Source organism: Mustela erminea, chromosome 19 (genome assembly GCF_009829155.1).
Source record: "Mustela erminea isolate mMusErm1 chromosome 19, mMusErm1.Pri, whole genome shotgun sequence".
Classification (NCBI taxonomy): Eukaryota; Metazoa; Chordata; class Mammalia; order Carnivora; family Mustelidae; genus Mustela; species Mustela erminea.
Genome location: NC_045632.1, coordinates 58,754,043 through 58,772,189, shown reverse-complemented (window position 1 = coordinate 58,772,189; position 18,147 = coordinate 58,754,043). Strand labels below are relative to the sequence as shown.

Below are 18,147 nucleotides of genomic sequence, written 5' to 3'. Positions count from 1 at the left end.
GAGGCCGCGCGCATGCGCAGCGAGGCGTCCGCGGTGCGCAGGCGCGCGGGCCGGGGGACCGGCGCCCGGGTCCGGGAGCGCCCGCGGCAGGGTGGGCTGGGGGCTCCCCCCGTCCCCGCGCCGAAGTCCCGCGTGGCCCGGCTGCTTCGGCGGACCCCGCGTCACTCGTGCGCCCGCTCCGTGTGCCGAGGCCGAGAACGCTCAGCCCGAAAGCACGGTCGTGGCGCGCTCCCGCCGCGGTCCGGGGGCTGCGGGTCGCTCGTCCGCGTCGCGCCCCGGAGGGTCGCCGTCGTGCGCGTGGGCAGCGGCTCCCGGGCGGCCCCCGCTCCCGGCCCTCCGGAGCCTGGGGGTCGCGGGCGAGCGCGCGGGGGACCGTGCGGGGCCCTCGGCCGCCGCGCCGCTGTGGGGCCGCCGCGCCGCTGTGGGGCCGCCGCGCGGGGAGCGCCGCCCGGTCCGCAGGCCGCACGCCGGTGTCCGCGCGCCCGCACCCGCACCCGCGCCCGCACCCGCACCCGCACCCGCACCCGCACCCGCACCCGCACGCGTCCGGAACGTCGTCCTCGGGGCCGTCGGCGACGCCCCGGCCGGAGCCGCGGGGTCAGCGGCGGCTCGTCCTCCCGCGGCCGACGGCGGTGTCCGCGGGTCCCCTCCGGCCGCGGTCCTCCCCGCGGGGTCGCGTTCCTCACCTTGCACAGCCCCGGGGCGGCCGCGCTGGGACGCGCTGTCCGGTGCCCGGAGTCGCGGAGGGAGGCCTCGGTTCCACGGGGCTGTCTGGAATGTTTCGTGTTTATTCTCTGAAAACTGGAGGAAAAAACTCAGTCCGTGCGTGTTACGCACCTTCCTTCTGCCAAACAAAGTGGTCAGGGTGGAAGGCTTTTTTTTTCTTTTTTTATTTTATTTTATTTATTTATTTGACAGATCACAGGTGGGCAGAGAGGCAGGCGGGGGCGGGGGGGGGCAGGCTCCCACCACCCCACCCCCCCGGAGCAGAGAGCCCGATGCGGGGCTCCATCCCAGGTCCCTGAGATCATGACCGGAGCCACCCAGGTGCCCCAGGGTTGGAGTCTTAAAGAGCCCTCGGGGGCCCCTGGGGGGTCGGTTGGCCAGGGGACTCTTGACGTTGGCTCCTGTCATGATCTCCTGGTCGAGAGATCCGTGTCAGGCTCCCCCGGGAGCAGGGGGTCTGCTTGAGAGTCTCTGATTCTCTGTCTGCCCCCATCCCCCTCTTTCTCTAAAATAAATCAATAAAACTTAAAAAAAAGAAGAAGAAGAAGAAGAAGAGCATGGACTGTGCTGCTTTCTTTTCTGGCGTTTTGTTGTTGTTTTTACTAAGGATTGACCGATGAGCTGCTTTCTTGGCTTAATGGCTCTTTTGTAATAATGGACTTTTCGTTCTCTCGCTGGACAGTTGTTCCAAATGCAAGACGGAAAAAAAATCAATTATCTGGCATATGGAGTTTGGGGGAAGGGAAGGAGAGTTTCATATTTCCCCAGTCCCTTGGGCATCCAGAAAGCTTTACCAAATTGCCCCAGACCTTGGGTTCACAGCCACAGAGGGATAGATTTCAAGGGCTGTGCTCGTGATGGGACAGGATCACTGTGGCTTTCAAGTACTGACGTCCGCATTTACAGTGACTGCTAAAGTCATCCCCTAACCTTGAATTCCCGCTTGATCTGACACCCCATCTCCCTGTATGTTTCTCAGAAAATCATCCAAGGCTGGAGGCAGGTAAATGTGTCTCATACACATAATCTCCATGTAAGAATAGCATATTCGTAATATATATATTATATCTCTAAAGTTTATTAACTTACATTAACCTATAGATTAAAAAGTAGCTTAGAAAAATTTCGTGTGCCCTCGGACTGCAGTTTCATAGAAGTCTGATGTAGTGAATAATTTTCAGAGTGGTAATATTATTCCTGAATTATTTTAATCTCCTTAATATAAGCATAGTATGATGTATTTTTAAATGAGTAACAATACTGTTTCTTAAAATAATCCACATAAAGCAGGAAAGCAAGAACACATCTTTAAATTTATTAAATGTTTTCTCCAGGAATCTCCTGGTGCCTTTAAACTACCAGCATTATTCTAGAAAGCCGTATGGTGTCAGTTTTTAAGTAACTCGACCCTCTTCCCTTTTCCATAATAGGAAGTGACCATAATTGTGGACAAAATAAGGTAACCTGAAAACTGAACGTGCTGCCTCCAGCCTTAGTGACCTACCATGGCTGTAAATCGTGATGTCTAGCTATTTCTACGAATCTGTTAAACGAGGCACGAAACATTACGCGCGGTGCGGGACATATTATTTTTGCCACACACGACATGGAAGACAAGTCAAACCAAGAAGCTGTTCAGCTCCCCTGGCCGGCCTGTCCTGTCCCACCTCTCTGCCCTCTGATAGGAAGAGATAGTCCAGCCTTGGGGACGTCTGGGCAACTATTGGCCCGCTGTCCTATCAGTCCTGTGTCAGCTGCTCCTTAGAACAAGTACACAAACAAGTATTGCTCAAGGGGGGGGGAGGGGCTATTCTCAGAAAGGATTTGGTCAGGAGGATTGTGAGGCCACCCCTCGTGGATGGCCGGTCAGAGCAGCGTCTCCGCTGGGTGCTGGGTCCTCGCAGGCCCTGTCAGCAGCGGGGAGAGGCACCTTGGGCAGCCCGTCCTCTCCGGCGAAGCTGGGTCTGATGGACCTTCAGAAACCCGCAGGCAGTCGCAGGCAGGAAAGCCGTCCCCAGTCACCCACACAGCCTGGTACTGTTTCTGAAATGAGCATGAACAGCTGACTTGGCATTGCACAGGTTTTCGTTGCAGCTTAATTCTAAGCAGACCCTCCAGGACTGCTGTCGGTCCAGCTTTTGCCCATATATGGGACTGTTACGGGAAGCATCTCTTGAGTGTCTGTGGCCCTCTTGTTTGGCCTTTGAACATTTTCCTTCCCTTCCATTACCTCGGCTGTTTCTTCTGAGCAACGGGTAGGACGTCACTCTTCCCATCTGGGTTGTGAGAACCACAGTGGGTAAAGTTAACAGTTTATTCAGCTCCCGGAAACACTAGTTTCTGGGACTTCTGGGGAACCCACTGAGAAATAGCGTGCCCTGTTATTTGCTCATCTCCTTAGCCACCATCACTTTTCCATAACAAAGAGTTCATTATTATAATCCCATCTAGTGTTAAATGGTCACTTTTATCTAGTTTTTTTCTCCTTTTGCTCTAACCGTATTGTCCTTAGTGTTCTTAGTATGGGATATGTTATACATAAGGGACTATAAAAGTGTTCAGGACACACAAAGCTTTCGGGGTTGGGTGTGTAATAATTATCTGCTACCCAAGACCTTTCCCCTTGGGTTCCTTCTTGCCTAGGGGTTACCCGCGCTCCCACAGCTACGTTTCTATCTGGTTAGCACGAATTCAGTCCTTCACATCTTGGACTGGGTCATTGTACACGGCCTTCTGTTAGTCCTGCTCTCAAGGATGTATAGATTCAGATAGGTCTGCCTACCTGTGTAGTTGCATAATCCAAACCATAAACAGAATAGTTTAACCATTTGGGGCACCTGGGTGGTTCAGTTGGTTAAACATCTGCCTTTAGCTCAGGTTGTGATTGTGATGCCAGGGTCCTGGGGTAGAGAGCCGTGGGTCCAGCTCCCTGCTCACCTGGGGAGCCTGCTTCTTCTCCCTCTCCCTCTGGTCCTCTCCCTGCTTGTGCTTTCGCGTGCATTCTCTCTCTCATGAAGAAATAGAATCTTTAAAAAAATAGTTTAATGATTCTTCTGATGAAAATTTAACCAGATTACTCTGTACAAGGACTCTAAGCTCCTCTGGGAGAAAACTGCCTATTGGGGGGTGGACAGAATTAGAAACCAAACCAAACAAAAATGTAATAGTGGCAAGGATTATCCTTTAGAATGTATAGATCTACGGGGAACACAGCACACAGGCAGGCTCGTCGGGCATGCTGCAAAAGTTTATCACATGAGTTCATGCATTTCTGCTCACTGAAATCCTTCCGAGCTTGGATGATAACACTGTCCCACCAGGCTTCTCTAAATCTGTTTGGTTCATGTTTTTCACTTTTTAGTCTTTTAAGCCAGTTTTTTTTTTGTTTGTTTTTGTTTTCACTCAGCATTTAGTAAACACTCCTTGACGGCTTGGTGTGTGTTAGCATATCTATCACGTGACAAGGGAGATATCTAGGGAGATTGGTACAAAAGGCAGCAAGTGTTTACAATAAAACAATGTGAAAAAGAGAACATCCTTCCTAGGAAATGCCATCTGGGGACAAGGAGGAGGAGGGTTGGCTTTCTAGTGGCACAGGGTCAGGAGATGGGTCTTCCTGGTAGAGGAGACGTGACTTGGCTGAGGACCTTGAATTATCGGATGGCTTCCCTGAAGAGATGGCTGTGGGGTTAGGCCTGGAGGGCACACTGGGCAATGATGTGTGACGTGATAAGGAGTCAGTGGGGTCATTAAAGACCTTTAAATAAGTAAGTGTCACAAGGAGTCTGCTTTTGGGTCTGTGTTACTACCAGCTTCAGTGCTGTGAAGCCGGTGGGGAGGCCGGACCGAAAAGCGGGCTAGGTGCAGAGAGGTCAGGTAGGTGTTGGCTTTCAATTGTGTGGACCCAAGCGGGTCAACATTCTGTTTTGTCATTTTTTAAAAGATTTTATTTATTTATTTGACAGACAAAGATCACAAGTAGGCAGAGAGGCAGGCTGGGGGGCCGGGGGAGCAGAGAGCCCCATGTGGGGCTCAATTCCAGGACCTTGGGATCATGACGTGAGCGGAAGACAGAGGCTTTATTGCCACTGAGCCACCCAGGCGTCCCAGTTTTGTCATTTTTCTTAGAAGATGTGCTTCCCTGACTACTGGATTTCCTCCCCACCTTGAGATCTCCCTAAGGAGGCGGTCCTGACTACTGAGCAATTTGTGGGAGCCTGCAAGTTCATTAATTTCTTATTAGCAAGACCGCCACCGTTGGTCAGAAAACACTGGGCACTGGCCGGGCATTCTAGGCCTTCCTTTAGACTAGGGCCGTCCCTCCGGGCTTCAGGGCCGTGTCCCTCGGGGCTTCAGGGCTGTGCTGGAGAGCGGTTCCTGTACCCACACCCACCACCGTCGGGGCCTGACTCTGGAAACAAGTAATAAGGACGGGTTCTCGTTGCTGTGAGCTATTTAAGGCAAGCCGCGGTCACGAGACGGCTGTACACAGTCTCTCCGGTTGGGCCGCACCTTCTGGAACACACGTGCCCTGGGTCGCAGTAAGCAAGGTCACCAGGGCCACCGAAGACCGCTGGCGACGAGGCCGGAGCGCGTGTCTTGGTCCGCGAGCCCGATTTCCCCCTCATTGCAGCGCGGGTGGAAGCGAGGGCACGTCGGGTCGCAGAGTTCAGGAGTCCGACGGGCAGACTTCGGGCTTCTCTCCGGCTTCGCCAGGTCCGGAGCGCTGCACAAGCCCGCCCCGCTGCCCTGGACTGGCCCGGGCGCCACCCTGCGTAGAGTCCTCGCGGCTGCGGTGCTAGCGCTCTCGGGACATCCTCCGGAGGGGTGCCGGGGGTCGGGGGCGAACCTCCAGGGGGTCCTCGGGGACATTCTGGGGAGTCCCGGGGGACCTCGGTGGGGTGCTCAGGCCGTCCTGGGGGTGTTATGGGGGGAGAGCGTCCGGTGGGATCCTCGGGCCGTCGTGGGGGGGCTCTCGGGGGACAACCTCGCGGCTCCTCGGGCCGTCCTCGCGGCGTCGGTCACGCGGGCCGGGCGCACGGCGCCGCGACCCCGGAGCGCAGCGGGGAGGGCGTCGGCCGGTTCGCTGCAGGCGGGGCTGTGGTCGGTCGCACACGTCGCCGGTCGGGAGGGGGCTGCCGTCGTGCGAGCTGGAGCCGCCGACGGTGAGTCTTCCCCGAGCCGCGCCCAGGCGCGGGACCCCGGCCCGAGACCCGAAGGCCTCAGGGGGCGGCTGGGCCGCGGGGAGCGGGTCGGCGGCGCGCGCGGCGGCGGGCGTGGCCGACGGGCTCGGGGGCGTGGCCCCGGCTCGGGGGCGGGCCCGGCGCGCCCCGCCCCGCTCCCGGAGGCGGGGCTCCGCTCCCCGGCGGCGCGTGCGCACAGGCGGCGGCCGTCCCTCGCGCCGGCATGGCGGTGTGCGCGCGGCTCTGCGGTGTGGGCCCGTCGCGCGGGTGTCGGCGCCGCCAGCAGCGCCGGGGCCCGGCCGAGACGGCGGCGGCCGACAGCGAGCCGGACACGGACCCCGAGGAGGAGCGCATCGAGGCGGGCGCGGCGGCCGTGGCGGGGGCGCCGGGCGGTCGGGGCGCGGGCCCGCAGCCGCCCCCGCGCTGCTCGCTGCTGGAGCTGCCGCCCGAGCTGCTGGTGGAGATCTTCGCGTCGCTGCCGGGCACCGACCTGCCCAGCCTGGCCCGCGTCTGCACCAAGTTCCGGCGCATCCTGCACACCGACACCATCTGGAGGCGGCGCTGCCGGGAGGGTGAGCGCGCCGGCCGGGGGTCCCGGGGCGCGGGGAGGGCCCCGGCCGGCCGCCGCGGGGACTCCGGGCCCCCCCGCCCCCACCCCCCACGGCGCGGGGCGCGGGGTCCGGGGCAGGCGGCGTCCCCGGCTGTGGAGACCGCCGGCGACTCGGTGGCCGCCCCGAGCTGGGGCTGACGCGCGTGGACGCCGCCGCGGGTCCCCGGGCCTCGGGGGGCGGCGCAGAGGAGGGCGGGGGGGTGCGGCCGGCGGCTGCGGGCGGCGGGGCCGGGAGTGCGGGGGCCTGCGGGCGGGCGGCGGGGCCGGGAGGAAAGGGTTGCGTCGCCGGCCTTCGGGGCTCCCCGCGTGTGCGCGCCGGTGGGCGCCGGGGTCCCTGCGGCCCCGCGCCGGGTGCGGAGTCGGGGTGCTCGGGGCCCGCCGCCGTCGCGGAGACCCGCTCGGAAAGCGCACGCGTGGGGTCCGCGCGCCGGTCGTCGCCGTCAACGGTCCCCGGACCGCCGGGGCGCGGAGAGCTCGGGGGCTCCGCGGCGTCCCTCTGCCCCGGAGCGGCGCCCGCGGACCCCCGAGCGCGCAGCGTCTCGGTCGCCGGCGGCGGTGCGGGCGGCTCTGTGCGGTCCCGCGGGGACGGCGGGGCCCGGCTCCTCCGTGCGCTTCCTCCGAGAGCCCGGCCCGCCGCCCGGCCGTCGGAATGTGCGTCCGCAGGCGGTGCCCGAGCGGCCAGTCCGCCCCGACGCCCCCAGCGAGGGGCCGGCCGTCCTGTGGCTGCGGCCAGGCTCAGGGCTCAGGCGCCGGGTTTGCTCTGCAGGCGGGCTCGGCGCCTGTGCTTGAGATGCTGGACGCGCTTCGCCCTCTTCCCAGGGGTTTTTGGGACGTGCTGCTTCCGCAGGGCCGCTTGGGTGGAGGAACACAAGAAGCGCTCGCCCCCTTGTTTGGAGACTTCTGGCCGTTTTATTGCATCTCTTGTGACTCCTTATTTGTGTGTTGTTAATGCGTCTTTTTAAGGGTCTTTTTGTGTTAGAAATTTGTAAGACGGGCTGCCTGGGTGGCTCAGGTCATGATCTCAGGGTCCTGGGATCGAGCCCCGCATCGGGCTCTCTGCTGGGCGGGGAGCCTGCTTCCTCCTCTCTCTCTGCCTGCCTCTCTGCCTACTTGTGATCTCTGTCAAATAAATAAATAAAATATTAAAAAAAAATTTGTAAGGCTTCTCTGAAGGTGAGCAGTATTAACCTTTTGTCACTATGGGACACGTGCATTTCTTTGGGCATTTCTCTGTGAATGCTACCTTTGCCTTTGCTTTGTTGTCCGCTGTCGTCTGCTTTCTGTACACTTCTAAGACCCAGACCCATCGCAGACGGTTGTTGTGCTTTAAGAAGTTCCTCGGTGGGTCAGCCAGACCTGGGTGCTGGTTTCTGGTGGGTTCGTCTCAGGGGAGCTGGAACACAACTAGCTCAACTGTAGGACCAGAGACTCACAGAGACATTTGTGTAATCAAGGCTTGAAGGTGTGGTAGGGGTTAAAACTCACTGGCAGGGGCGCCTAGGGGGCTCAGTGGGTTGAGGCTCAGGTCATGATCTCAGGGTCCTGGGATCGCCCTACATCGGGCTCTCTGCTCAGCGGGGAGCCTGCTTCCTCCTCTCTCTGCCTGCTTGCCTCTCTGCCTGCTTGTGATCTCTGTCAAATAAATAAATAAAATTTCAGCAAAAACCCACCCACAACAAAACTCCCTGGGGTTAGAGTTCAGGCTGAATTCTCAGTGGCTAATGGGAGCGTAGGAAGTCCTGATGAAGGTGTAGAAGGAAGCTGGGGGACAGATTCAGACTGCAGTCCTTACCTGCTGGGGCACTTCGCAGTCCCGTTTTCCTGGGGTAGGAGACAGTGTGGCGTTAGAAGCAAGGCTTCCTGTCCACCAGGGTGGCCAGGCAAGCTAGGAATATTTCCATTTTGAGAAATTAAAAAGGGAAGAAACACAAAAATGATAAAACAGTCATATTTGTAGTCACCCCCAATAAATGTTCATTCTTTCATTATATTTGTCTTTGATTCCTTTACCTTTTAAAATTTTTAACGCTTTTAGCTTTTTTATGTTTCTAAAGACTTTATTTAAATGAGAGAGAGCACTTGTGAGAGCGAGCTCAAGCAGAAGTGGGGGTAGAGGGAGGAGCAGACTGCCCTTGAGCCGGGACCCTGAGATCATGACCCGAACCAAGGTCCGACGCTTCGCTGACTGAGCCCTCCAGGCGCCCCTCTACCTTGTCATCAGCGCTGCCTTTCTGAGAAGCAGCCGGTGTCTGTGGGTTTAATTTAGTTGTGTGTGCATATGCCTGTGTACGTCCCCAAATACAACATTTTGTCATGTGTGATTTTTAGAAATAAATCATGCTGTAAGTCTTGTGCATCTGCTTTTTTCCTTTGTGAACTTGTGTTTTTAAATTCTTCCCATGTGAATGCATCTAAGTCTGGTTCAGTCTTTTTAAATGCCAGGTGGTGGTTCGTCATTGGAAGGGACCACCCTTTTTCCTGCCCTTATTTTTATTTATGTGTTTGTTGTACTCCGTGAACAGTGCGCAGTGTCCCTGTCTGTTGGATGGGGGTTGCGGACATGCGGAAGCACGGCGGCCGGAGGGGAGGCGTGAGCCCTGCAGTTTGACTAGGTACTGCCGAGGTACTGGGAAGCTTACCCTCCTGACACAAGAGCATGACCAGATGAGTCACGAAAGGTGACACACACACGTTTGGCATGCACGGTCTCATCACCAAGCAGCTGTCATTTCTGGTCCAGCTGCCCAAAGTGACCCCATTAATCCAGTAACTGCCCAAATCTCTCTACTCTGAACGACCCATCTTTAATTATTTCAGTTTGAATGTGTTCAATGACTGGGGAGGGAGCACATTTAAAAATATTACTGGCAGTTTGGGTTTTTCTTACTTGCTTATCCTTATTTTTTGTTCACTTTCTACCCTATGTTTTTGTTTGTTTGTTTTTCTTGCTAATTTGTTGGTTTTTTTCCACCTGGATACATTTGTGTTTAATATTTCAGGACATATCCTTAAAAGTCTATAGTGATAAGCTGGTTAACCTCATTTCAGATGACTTTCGTGAAAGTTACAGGTTTTTTTTTAGATTTTATTTATTTATTTGACAGACAGAGATCACAGGTAGGCAGACAGGCAGAGAGAGAGAACGGGGGAGGCAGGCTTCCCGCTGAGCAGAGAGCCCGATGCGGGGCTGGATCCCAGGACCCTGGGATCATGACCTGAGCCGAAGGCAGAGGCTTAACCCACTGAGCCACGCAGGCGCCCCAGAAAGCTACAGTGTTAGTCAAACTTAGTGTTTTGGGCTTAAGTAATGATTTTCGTCAGAAAGTTAGGAAGCTGGTTGCTAGGTCTTTGACTTCACTAGTTTGTTCTGGTAGCCCCAGTTTCCAGCTTATCTGTGTCAAAAATTGGATGGCCGGCTGCCCCCTCTGGTATTCACAGGTGTCTCATAGGCTTAGCCTCATTACTGTGTGAGAACCGTCAGCTGTGGGACGGGTCTGGTCTCCGTTCTCTTAGCTCCTCCCTTCATCTTCCTGATCTAGACATGGGGCTAAGGTGAGCTGATGGGGCCAAAGCCCCAGGTCCATTTAGGTAAAGACCAAAGCCCGCCCAGCCTTGGTGGGCAGGAGGCCGGATCTCGGGCTGGTTGAGGGGTGAGTTGGCCCCTCGTGTCCTGGAGTGCAGCCTCTGGGTCTGGTCTAGCCCTGATGGGTATAATGGTGGCTCCATTTTTTAGTTTCTTGGGAGAAGGAGTGAGACTCATTAGTAGATTTGCTTGTTTACGTGCTTGCTTTTCTGTCTTGTGATAATTGGATTTCCCAGGACTGAAAACAGGCCACAAAATTGGGAAGTGGGAAAGAGAATAGCACACACCCGTGTTTTACTACTTCGAAGAATTTGGGGCCATGATTGGCTTCCGGGGTGCAGACGAAGGGCCGGCCGATCCTAAAACGGCAGGATGAGTTAGGAGGGTGGGGGGTAGAGCTCGGAACTTAAAACCGGGTATAGCTGTGTTTATGATGTTTGGTGAGAAGCTCACAATTTCCAGTGCCCTAGCAATGAATCCGTTATTTTTGTAGGACTTTGGCCTGTCCTGTGTGTTGCGTACCGGAGTTGTTGGGTTAAATATTTTCTAGTGGCGTTTCTCTAGGGCGGTGAGAGGTGGCTGCTGAGCGGCCGGGTCTGCGGGTCTGCGGGTGTGCGGTCCTGGTTTCGGGGCAAGCGCCGGAGGACTAGGTGATACTTATCTCCCTACAGGAACCAACCCAAACCCAGCCCAGCCCCCAGGGCAGGCCCTGGCCAGGGTGAGGGTAAACACTTTTTTGATGCATCACTCCTTTGGCTGTGGGCCGCCTGCAGTTACTGGCGTGTGGGGCTATAAATAAGTCATCATTTCTCAGACTTCTGAGGGTAGAAGCCAAGTGCGTTATTTTATTTTGCCTTTGACTCTGACAAGGCTTTTTTGCGTTAATACCTCACATTTACTCGGTGAATTTTGAAGTCTACATTCAGACCGTAGTTCTAAATCAGAATATTCAAGCAGTAACAAAAGAAAATTAGAAACAAAGGGAATGCTCGTCTGTGTATATTCCCCTTCAATACTGAGCGTTAAGTATTCAGATGCAAGGATTTTATATTATTCAGCTCAGTTCCTGTCGATGTCTGGTTTTGAATTTATAATATATAATACTACGTATTATATAGTATTATATATTATAGTACATAATATATAATATATAACTTGGTCATTTCTGCTCTTGATGGTAAGTTTTTTTTTTTTTATACAGAACATTTGTATATAATATCTTGATTTGTTGTAAAGTGGGATTACATTCCATCATAATTAGGAATAATTCTTTTCCAAAAAAAAAGAATAATCTTTTTCTAATAATGTATAGTTTTTATGACAGAAATGGGGATTTAAAAACCAGTATTTAATTCTGTTTTTGCAAACAAAAGAAAATGTTTCTATTCTGTATGATACGCTGATTCAAAAAAATAAAAAATGTGGCTTTTGTTACATACGACTGAAATTGGAGGGTTGTTTTGGGAAGAGGTAAACTGGGCAAGTTGTTCATTTTAAGTTTGGCTTTAGGGATTTCTATGATTCCTCTAAAGCGGATCCTTGCTCAGCCCACTGGTTTTGGCGGTGGGGAGGGCTGGTTGGCAGGTGGATAAACAGACTGTCCAGGCAGTAGGGACACGGGTCTTAACCATGGGAAAGGGAAACCAGCCCGCCTGTCGCAGGATCTCAGAATTTGAGGGGGAAATCTTTGTGTTTTTCTTCTGCTTTGTCCTTTGGAAGGACGGCAGTTCTCTGTAGTAGGCGTGTGGAGTCTGTTAATCTGGTTTACAGGGAAACCTCTTCCTTTCCCTTAGCAGAGCAGGAAAGGGTGAAGGGCAGGGGTGCCTCACGGGGAGCATTTTTTCAGACTTCCTTTATTTCAGCCCTAAAAAAGTAAGCTAGAAGGTGAACCTGGTACGCAGAGAGCATCAAGTAAAGCTTTCCCCCGGCCATATTTAATCGGACAGTGGTGCTTTGCCAAGAAGAATGGATTGGTTGTTAGAGGTCCAGGCACAGCCATTGTCACTGTTTTCCTGTGCTTATAAGAGGATTACGTAATGCACTGAGGCTCTCGGTTTGTCTTTCTGGCTGCAAAGGGCATGTGAAGACAAGGGTGTCTTTGGGACTTTGGAGAGAACAAGTGTCCTTCCGGAGATGGGCAGGGTTTGGAACACATGAGTCAGCAGCCTTTGCCAGCGATACCCTCGGTGTCCACCCGGTGGCGATGGAGAGGCTGCTACGCCCGACCCGGCCAGGCGGGTGGAGTTTTAGTGGAGGAGCAGGGACCTGTCGGAAACCGCAGACCGTGTCCAGGGGGAGATGGTGGCAGAGTCAGGCTCACAGGCTCCTCTCCTGGTCTCATACATGGGCAGTGGGACAGTGGGTGTGCAGCCAGGAAGGGTGGGTGTCTCAGGGTGACAGGGGCCTTCGTAGGCACGGGTCTCCCCTGGCCAGCAGGTGCATGTCACGAGAGCCGGACTGCGGCCAGAGTCGTCTCGCTGCAGGAGTGCGGCTTCCCACAGTGTCCGCTGGCACAGGGACTGTTTATCTTTACGTGGCTGGACTCGTTGAGAACGAGGCATGCTGATCTTGTAGGCGGTTTCAGCCGTCCTGGGGAACTGTTTGTTCTGCCTCCCAAGTGTTCCCGGTGTTTATCTGGAGACACCTGTGGGCCGTGTCCAGATTTTGAGTTTTACAGTCTTGCCTCCTAAGAAGGGGTGGCTGCAGAGTGTTTTTCCACATCTCCTACATTATTTAAAAAAACAAAAATTTCATCTAGTTACGGTACTAGCTAAGTAGAGCGGTTGAGCTCTGTGGGTGGAGGGGCGTCCTTGGGTGCTGGCCCCGACAGCTGTGCTGGAAGCCTGGGCCTGGTTGCCAGACCCCTCTGTCCCGCCTGGTGGAGGGCCCCTCTCCCCCAGCCCCCATCCCTGCCTTTGACTTCTTGTTCATCCTCAGAAGTAAAAGTGTGAACCCTATTTTACTAAGGAGTATAGTTATCCCCTAGTTTAGTGCAAACAGAGTTTTACTTAGAGCACAGCAGGTGGCGGGGAGGTGCACCCCGCAGCCCTCCTCCCTGGCTCCGTGCTGCTTGCCCGGCACCACGTCTGGCTCACCGTCTCCGTTCCTCCGGCCTCAGACATACCCAGTGGGGCAGCGGCCTCTTTGGACCCCTGCGCCCCCACATTTCCTGGTATAGCGCTGCCTGCGTGGCAACCTCTGTCCATACCTGAGACCTTTCTTGTGGACTCCTGTCTGTGCCACCCAGCTCCCCGCAGTGCTGGGGGAGAACCTCCCTTTCCGGATGGATCTTGTCTGCCCACAGACTCGCAGCAGGTCGTGTCTTAGTGCCGCACCCGTCCGGCGTGGCGGGGAGCCCCCCTCAGTGGCGGTGACCAGGTGACTGGGACTAGGTCCCCGCTGTGGCGGCCTCCCGGGACGACTCAGGGCCCCGAGGAACAGCGACCACTCTGTCAGTCCCATTCTGCTCCGCGCGGGCACATCCCAGCCCCCGCCGCGGCTGCCTCTCCACCTTCTCAGGGGAAGGAGCCTCGGGAGCCAGAGCCGGATCTGCCGGGTTCACCCGCGGGGGGCGGGAGGGGGAGCGAGCCCACTCCCACCCGCAGACTCTGAGCAGACTCGGCCTGTTCAGGAATGCGCCGTGGGGCCGGGGAGTTGCTGGTCTGCCCCCCCACCCCACCCCACCCCCCCCCCCCCCCCCCCCCCCCCCCGCCCCGGAGGTCACACGAGGCTGCCGCATGTGTTGATCCTACTCTGCCCAAGTACTGGGCTGTTCTTCCTTTTGGCAAAACGTCTTTCAGATAGCTCTCGGAAATTTTCCGATTGGGATGTTTGAAGTGACAGTTTAATTTTTTGTTATGGTAACACGTACATAAGCAACAGCGGCTGTTCGGACGGTTTGTAAGCGCGGGGCTCTGATGGTCCGCCGTTCGGTAGGTTCACCTGGACCCCGCCCGCCCCCCTCGCTTGCTGGTCCTGCACACCTCGGCTCAGGCCCTCACACACCTGCTCCCTGCCCCCCCCACAGCCGCTGTCCCGGCTGTCTCTGGTGCCCCATACCCTGGTTTGTCCCTGAGCACGATGTCCCCACGGTTCATGCCTACTGTGGCGGATGACGGAGTTTACTGCCTTTTTTGGGCCACGTAACAGTCCATCGGGTGGGTGGACCACGGGGTTTGGTGTGCTTAGCTGCCCGTGGACGCTCAGGTGCTTCCATGTCTTGGATGTTGTGAGGTCCTGCTGCGAGCCGGGGCGCCGCCGTATCTGAGCCCCCGCTCTCAGTTCTTGGGGGCTGGACCCAGAAGCAGAATGGTAGCTGGATCCCTGTTCTGCACAGCACGGCCGGTTCATTTTGTAAATCCCCCAAGTCTGGCTGACCCATGCTTCTCCCTTCCCAGATTTTTGTTGTGTTTTGTTTTTGCTGTCTTCGGAGTAAATATTTCCAGAAAAGAATTGCTTAAGCTCCTTTATATAATAGACTAGCAAGGGCTATTTTTTTTTTTTTATAAGTTTTTATTTACGTAATCTCTGCGCCCAGGACCCTGAGCTGAGGAGGCCCGCTCCACTGAGTGAGCTGGCCGGACGCCCTGTCGGGGGAACTTTTTGAACCGACAGCCTGGAACACCAAATCCAGCGTTGGCTTGAGAAGCGCCTGTAGGCAGCGCGGTGGCATGCCCGCTGGCGGTCAGCGGGGACAGGACCTGTGTCAAAGGGCAAAGTTCACACTTGTTGTTTTTCTGGAAGGAGACACGGTGCTGGTGAGTACCCGGGCCTTCCAGCTTATTTTAAGGACCGGCTCCCTTGATGACTTATGGGAACGTGGGTAGAACAATCAGAGGATGTGGTGGTGTTCTGAGTCCCTCTTTAAAAACAAAAGTTTTCCCGGCAAGTGCAAAATAGCAGACAATTCTTGTAGGAACGGTTGGGTCAGAGTGACATTTGTGGATTTAGTCTAACTTTTCGGGAACGTGAAGAAGAACCCACCGAGGACCGCTCTGTCTGTTGGCACCGCGCCCTAGTTTTGCTTTCCTTCTGGTTGTTGGAGGTGTTTGTGGTTCCCTTATCTGCTTGTGCAGCTTTAGTTCCTGTGCCGCATGAGCAATACCATTTCTTGACACGTGCAGAAATCTATTTATTTATTTATTTGAGAGAGAGAGAGAGCAGGAGCAGGGGGAGAAGCAGAGGGAGGGGGAGAAGCAGGCTCCTCCCTGAACAGGGAGTCCCATGCCGGGCTCCATGCTGGGACCCTGGGATCATGACCTGAGCCAAAGGCGAACGTTCCACCAGGCGCCCCGGGTGCAGGAATTTATGATGAGGCGGCAGTCCTGGGTACAGCCCTCACAGCCATTCAGAAGCATCGTTCCTGTCAGGTTGGAGTGGGAGTAGGGAGTCTGATTCAGAAATCGTAAGCCAGGTCACCAGTCTTCACCGCCTGGGCCCAGAGACGTGCCCAAGCACCAAGAGCAGTGCCTCACGGGCCTGGCCGTGGGCCTCAGGTGCCGTCAGCCACGGGAGCACACCCAGGTGCGTTTTCAGGGCTCTGACCCGTATCTGACCGTTTGCACCAAGAGGCACGGTGTCTTGCCTGCAGCACTACACACATGACAGGAGAAGACCCCTGCCCCCTGCAGCCACCCCCTTCGTCACCGAGGCAGTAAGAGACCCGTGGGTGTCTGTTCCGGGCAGCACCAGCGGCCCCTGGAGCCGAGAAAGGGCGCTGTCCGTTCAGAACCCCCCCACCCCCCACCCCCGGGAAGCAAACCCGGCAAACCCGGCCGGCGTGGATCTTGTTACGCAGTAACAGGTTTGAAGTGCTTCCTTTGCACAGGAGAAAGCGAGTGGCTGTGGGGAGCCCAAGTGGTGGCCCCGCCCAGGTTTGCCAGGGGAGCCACCTGGTCGCCAGGGGCAGCACGGAGCCGGCGGCAGGCGGTGAAGAGAGCTGACGGGAGAGCAGAGCGCTTCTCAGTGAGAGTGGGGTAGACCGGCTCTTCCGGCGTGCTCTGCTCACCAGGGCGAGAGTGGCCCGTTCGGCCGGTCCACGGGGGGAGCAGGACTTGGGACAAGCTGTGGTCTCTCATGCTGGGGACCCCCTTGGACGGGGGTGTTGCTGTGTCCCTGCCCCAGGCGCACGGACGGTGTATTCCTCTGCACGTGCTCTCAGGTTCCTCCACTTGCATTGTCCTGTGGGAGAGTCCACGTTCTTGGCAGCAGGATGAAGCGCATCCTTTTTATCTTTTTGCCTGATCATGAGCAAGGCGGTGATTTACATATTAGGAGTCTTCAACTTCACGTCTCCCTGCCTCATGACGAGGCTCCCTGGAAGGCCTGCGGGGAGAGACTTGGCCGAGTAGCTCCCTCGCCCCAAATACCTTCTGCCCTCTGTGCCTCTGGAGCTTGGCCTCCAGTACTGCTGGACTCCGTCAGCGTGTAGATGCGCTCGGGCTGATAACATCCACATAGGCACCATCCGGAGTGACATCATGAGGGGACAGCCCTCGGCCACTACTAGCCACGCTGCATGAACCCATGGTTCAGACAGACCACTGAGCTTTCCGCCTTGCCCAGCCTTGGCGGCCCTTCCTGGGACGGGCGGTGGCTGTGCGCGAGGCCCCGGCTAGGCCCCAGCGCCCCGGATGAGCACCGAGTCCTGGTGGGGAGTGTGTGAGGCTTGGGCAGTGGGGCCGCTGAGCATGCTTCCCGCCCCCGCTCTGCTCACCCGTGAGCGGCGTCCCATCGGGGCTTTGGTCTGGGTCCCGCACCACGACCTCTGCTGCTTTGTGTAGTCCCGGGCCTCTCTGCGTGTGTTGCCAGTGCTCAGGCCTGCCAACCAGGTCGGATACAGGGGTGCCTGGTCTGCGCAGAGGCTGGTGGTACCAGGCGGGCTGGTCGCTGTCAGCGCTTGGCCCCCTGGAGTTCTGGATTCGTGGTGATGAGCACCGTGTGGTGCTTTCCTTGCAAACCCTCGCTGGGACCCGACCCAAAGGATCCGAGGTCTCAGCTGGGAAGCTGAGGTGGGTGACTTGGGAAAGTGGGGTGGGGTAGGGACAGGGAGGCGCCGTCAGCTAGGCGAGGCCGGGGAGGCGGGGAGGGCATCCAGGGTCTCCGTCGCGGGTTGAGGTCGGGGGCTGGTGCCGAAGGGATGTGGTGCAGCCTCCTCCTTCAGGCCTTCATCCGGCCTCTCGCCCCGGGCTCCCCTCACAGGCCCGCGGCTTTGTGTAATAGAGCCGGCGGCACAGGGAGCCGCAGTGCAGGTTCGGGGGCCTTCGTGGGACCCTGACACCAAGGACAGTCTCATTGCCTCGGCAGTGTGCTGTTCGCAGACCCCCGAGTCTGTGCCATACGCTTCATGAGCTGGGGATTGTGTGATTTGGGGTTTGTGCATTTAAGCTTCTGGAGGTTCTTGGGATAGTGTGGATTGTTGCTTTGTCCAGTGTGGTCTAAACACAGGATGAGGGCCTTGCTGGCGAGTGTGGGTGCAGCGGCGAGGGACGGACTCCGGCGTGGAAGACAGGACCAAGGCTTCGGCATGCACCTTCCCTCCCCGCCCCCAGCCTGTCTGTCTCTCTGTGGCCTCGTGACTTCTGGCCTGTGATCTCCAGCACATGTTTCTTGTTGCAGAGTATGGCGTTTGCGAGAACCTGCGGAAGCTGGACATCACGGGCGTGTCTTGTAGAGACGTCTATGCCAAGCGTAAGTGAACCTGTTGCCCGCCACAGCCCCCTTCGCTCCAGAGGCAGACGTAGAGTGAGCACCCACGACAGGGGTGCGGAGAATGTGGCCCACAGTTCCCTCTCAGACGACGGCGCTGGGAGCAGCAGCCCTCCTACGAGGGGCTCTTCCTCCCTCTCCGGGGGTGTCTCGTCCTTGTTTTCAGCCCGTCACATACAGTGGTGTCTTCTGTTAGGTGTGGAGAAGTGTTGGGTGTGAGAAACTGGCTGCACTGGGGCCAGACAAGCCTGGGGAGCTCCAGAGGTTCCCTTTCCTGGATCCTGGGCCCGCAGCCCAAGGGGCACGTGGACAGCAGCTTCACTGGGAAGTGTGGCCCC

At 56.7% G+C, this 18,147-nt stretch overlaps 1 protein-coding gene and 1 long non-coding RNA gene across 4 annotated transcripts in view; one reads left to right on the top strand and one right to left on the bottom strand.

Moving 5' to 3' along the window:
• The first annotated feature begins 6,093 nt into the window (after positions 1-6,093).
• Positions 6,094-18,147, top strand: part of FBXO31 (F-box protein 31) — a 39,749-nt gene continuing 27,695 nt past the window's right edge. Inside the window, exons 1-2 of one of the 3 annotated variants that reach the window (XM_032324956.1) lie at positions 6,094-6,481; positions 17,720-17,791. In XM_032324956.1, the coding sequence (XP_032180847.1) occupies positions 6,133-6,481; positions 17,720-17,791 (421 nt within the window). In that variant the 5' untranslated portion in view covers positions 6,094-6,132. The remainder of the gene's footprint in view (positions 6,482-17,719; positions 17,792-18,147) is intronic. The other 2 variants (XM_032324957.1, XM_032324958.1) reach the window with 2 other exon arrangements.
• LOC116579510 lies at positions 12,009-13,770 on the bottom strand. The gene is made up of 2 exons (XR_004281306.1): positions 13,311-13,770; positions 12,009-12,826 (listed from the first exon to the last, which is right to left on the bottom strand). It is a non-coding gene; the product is annotated as an uncharacterized LOC116579510 (long non-coding RNA).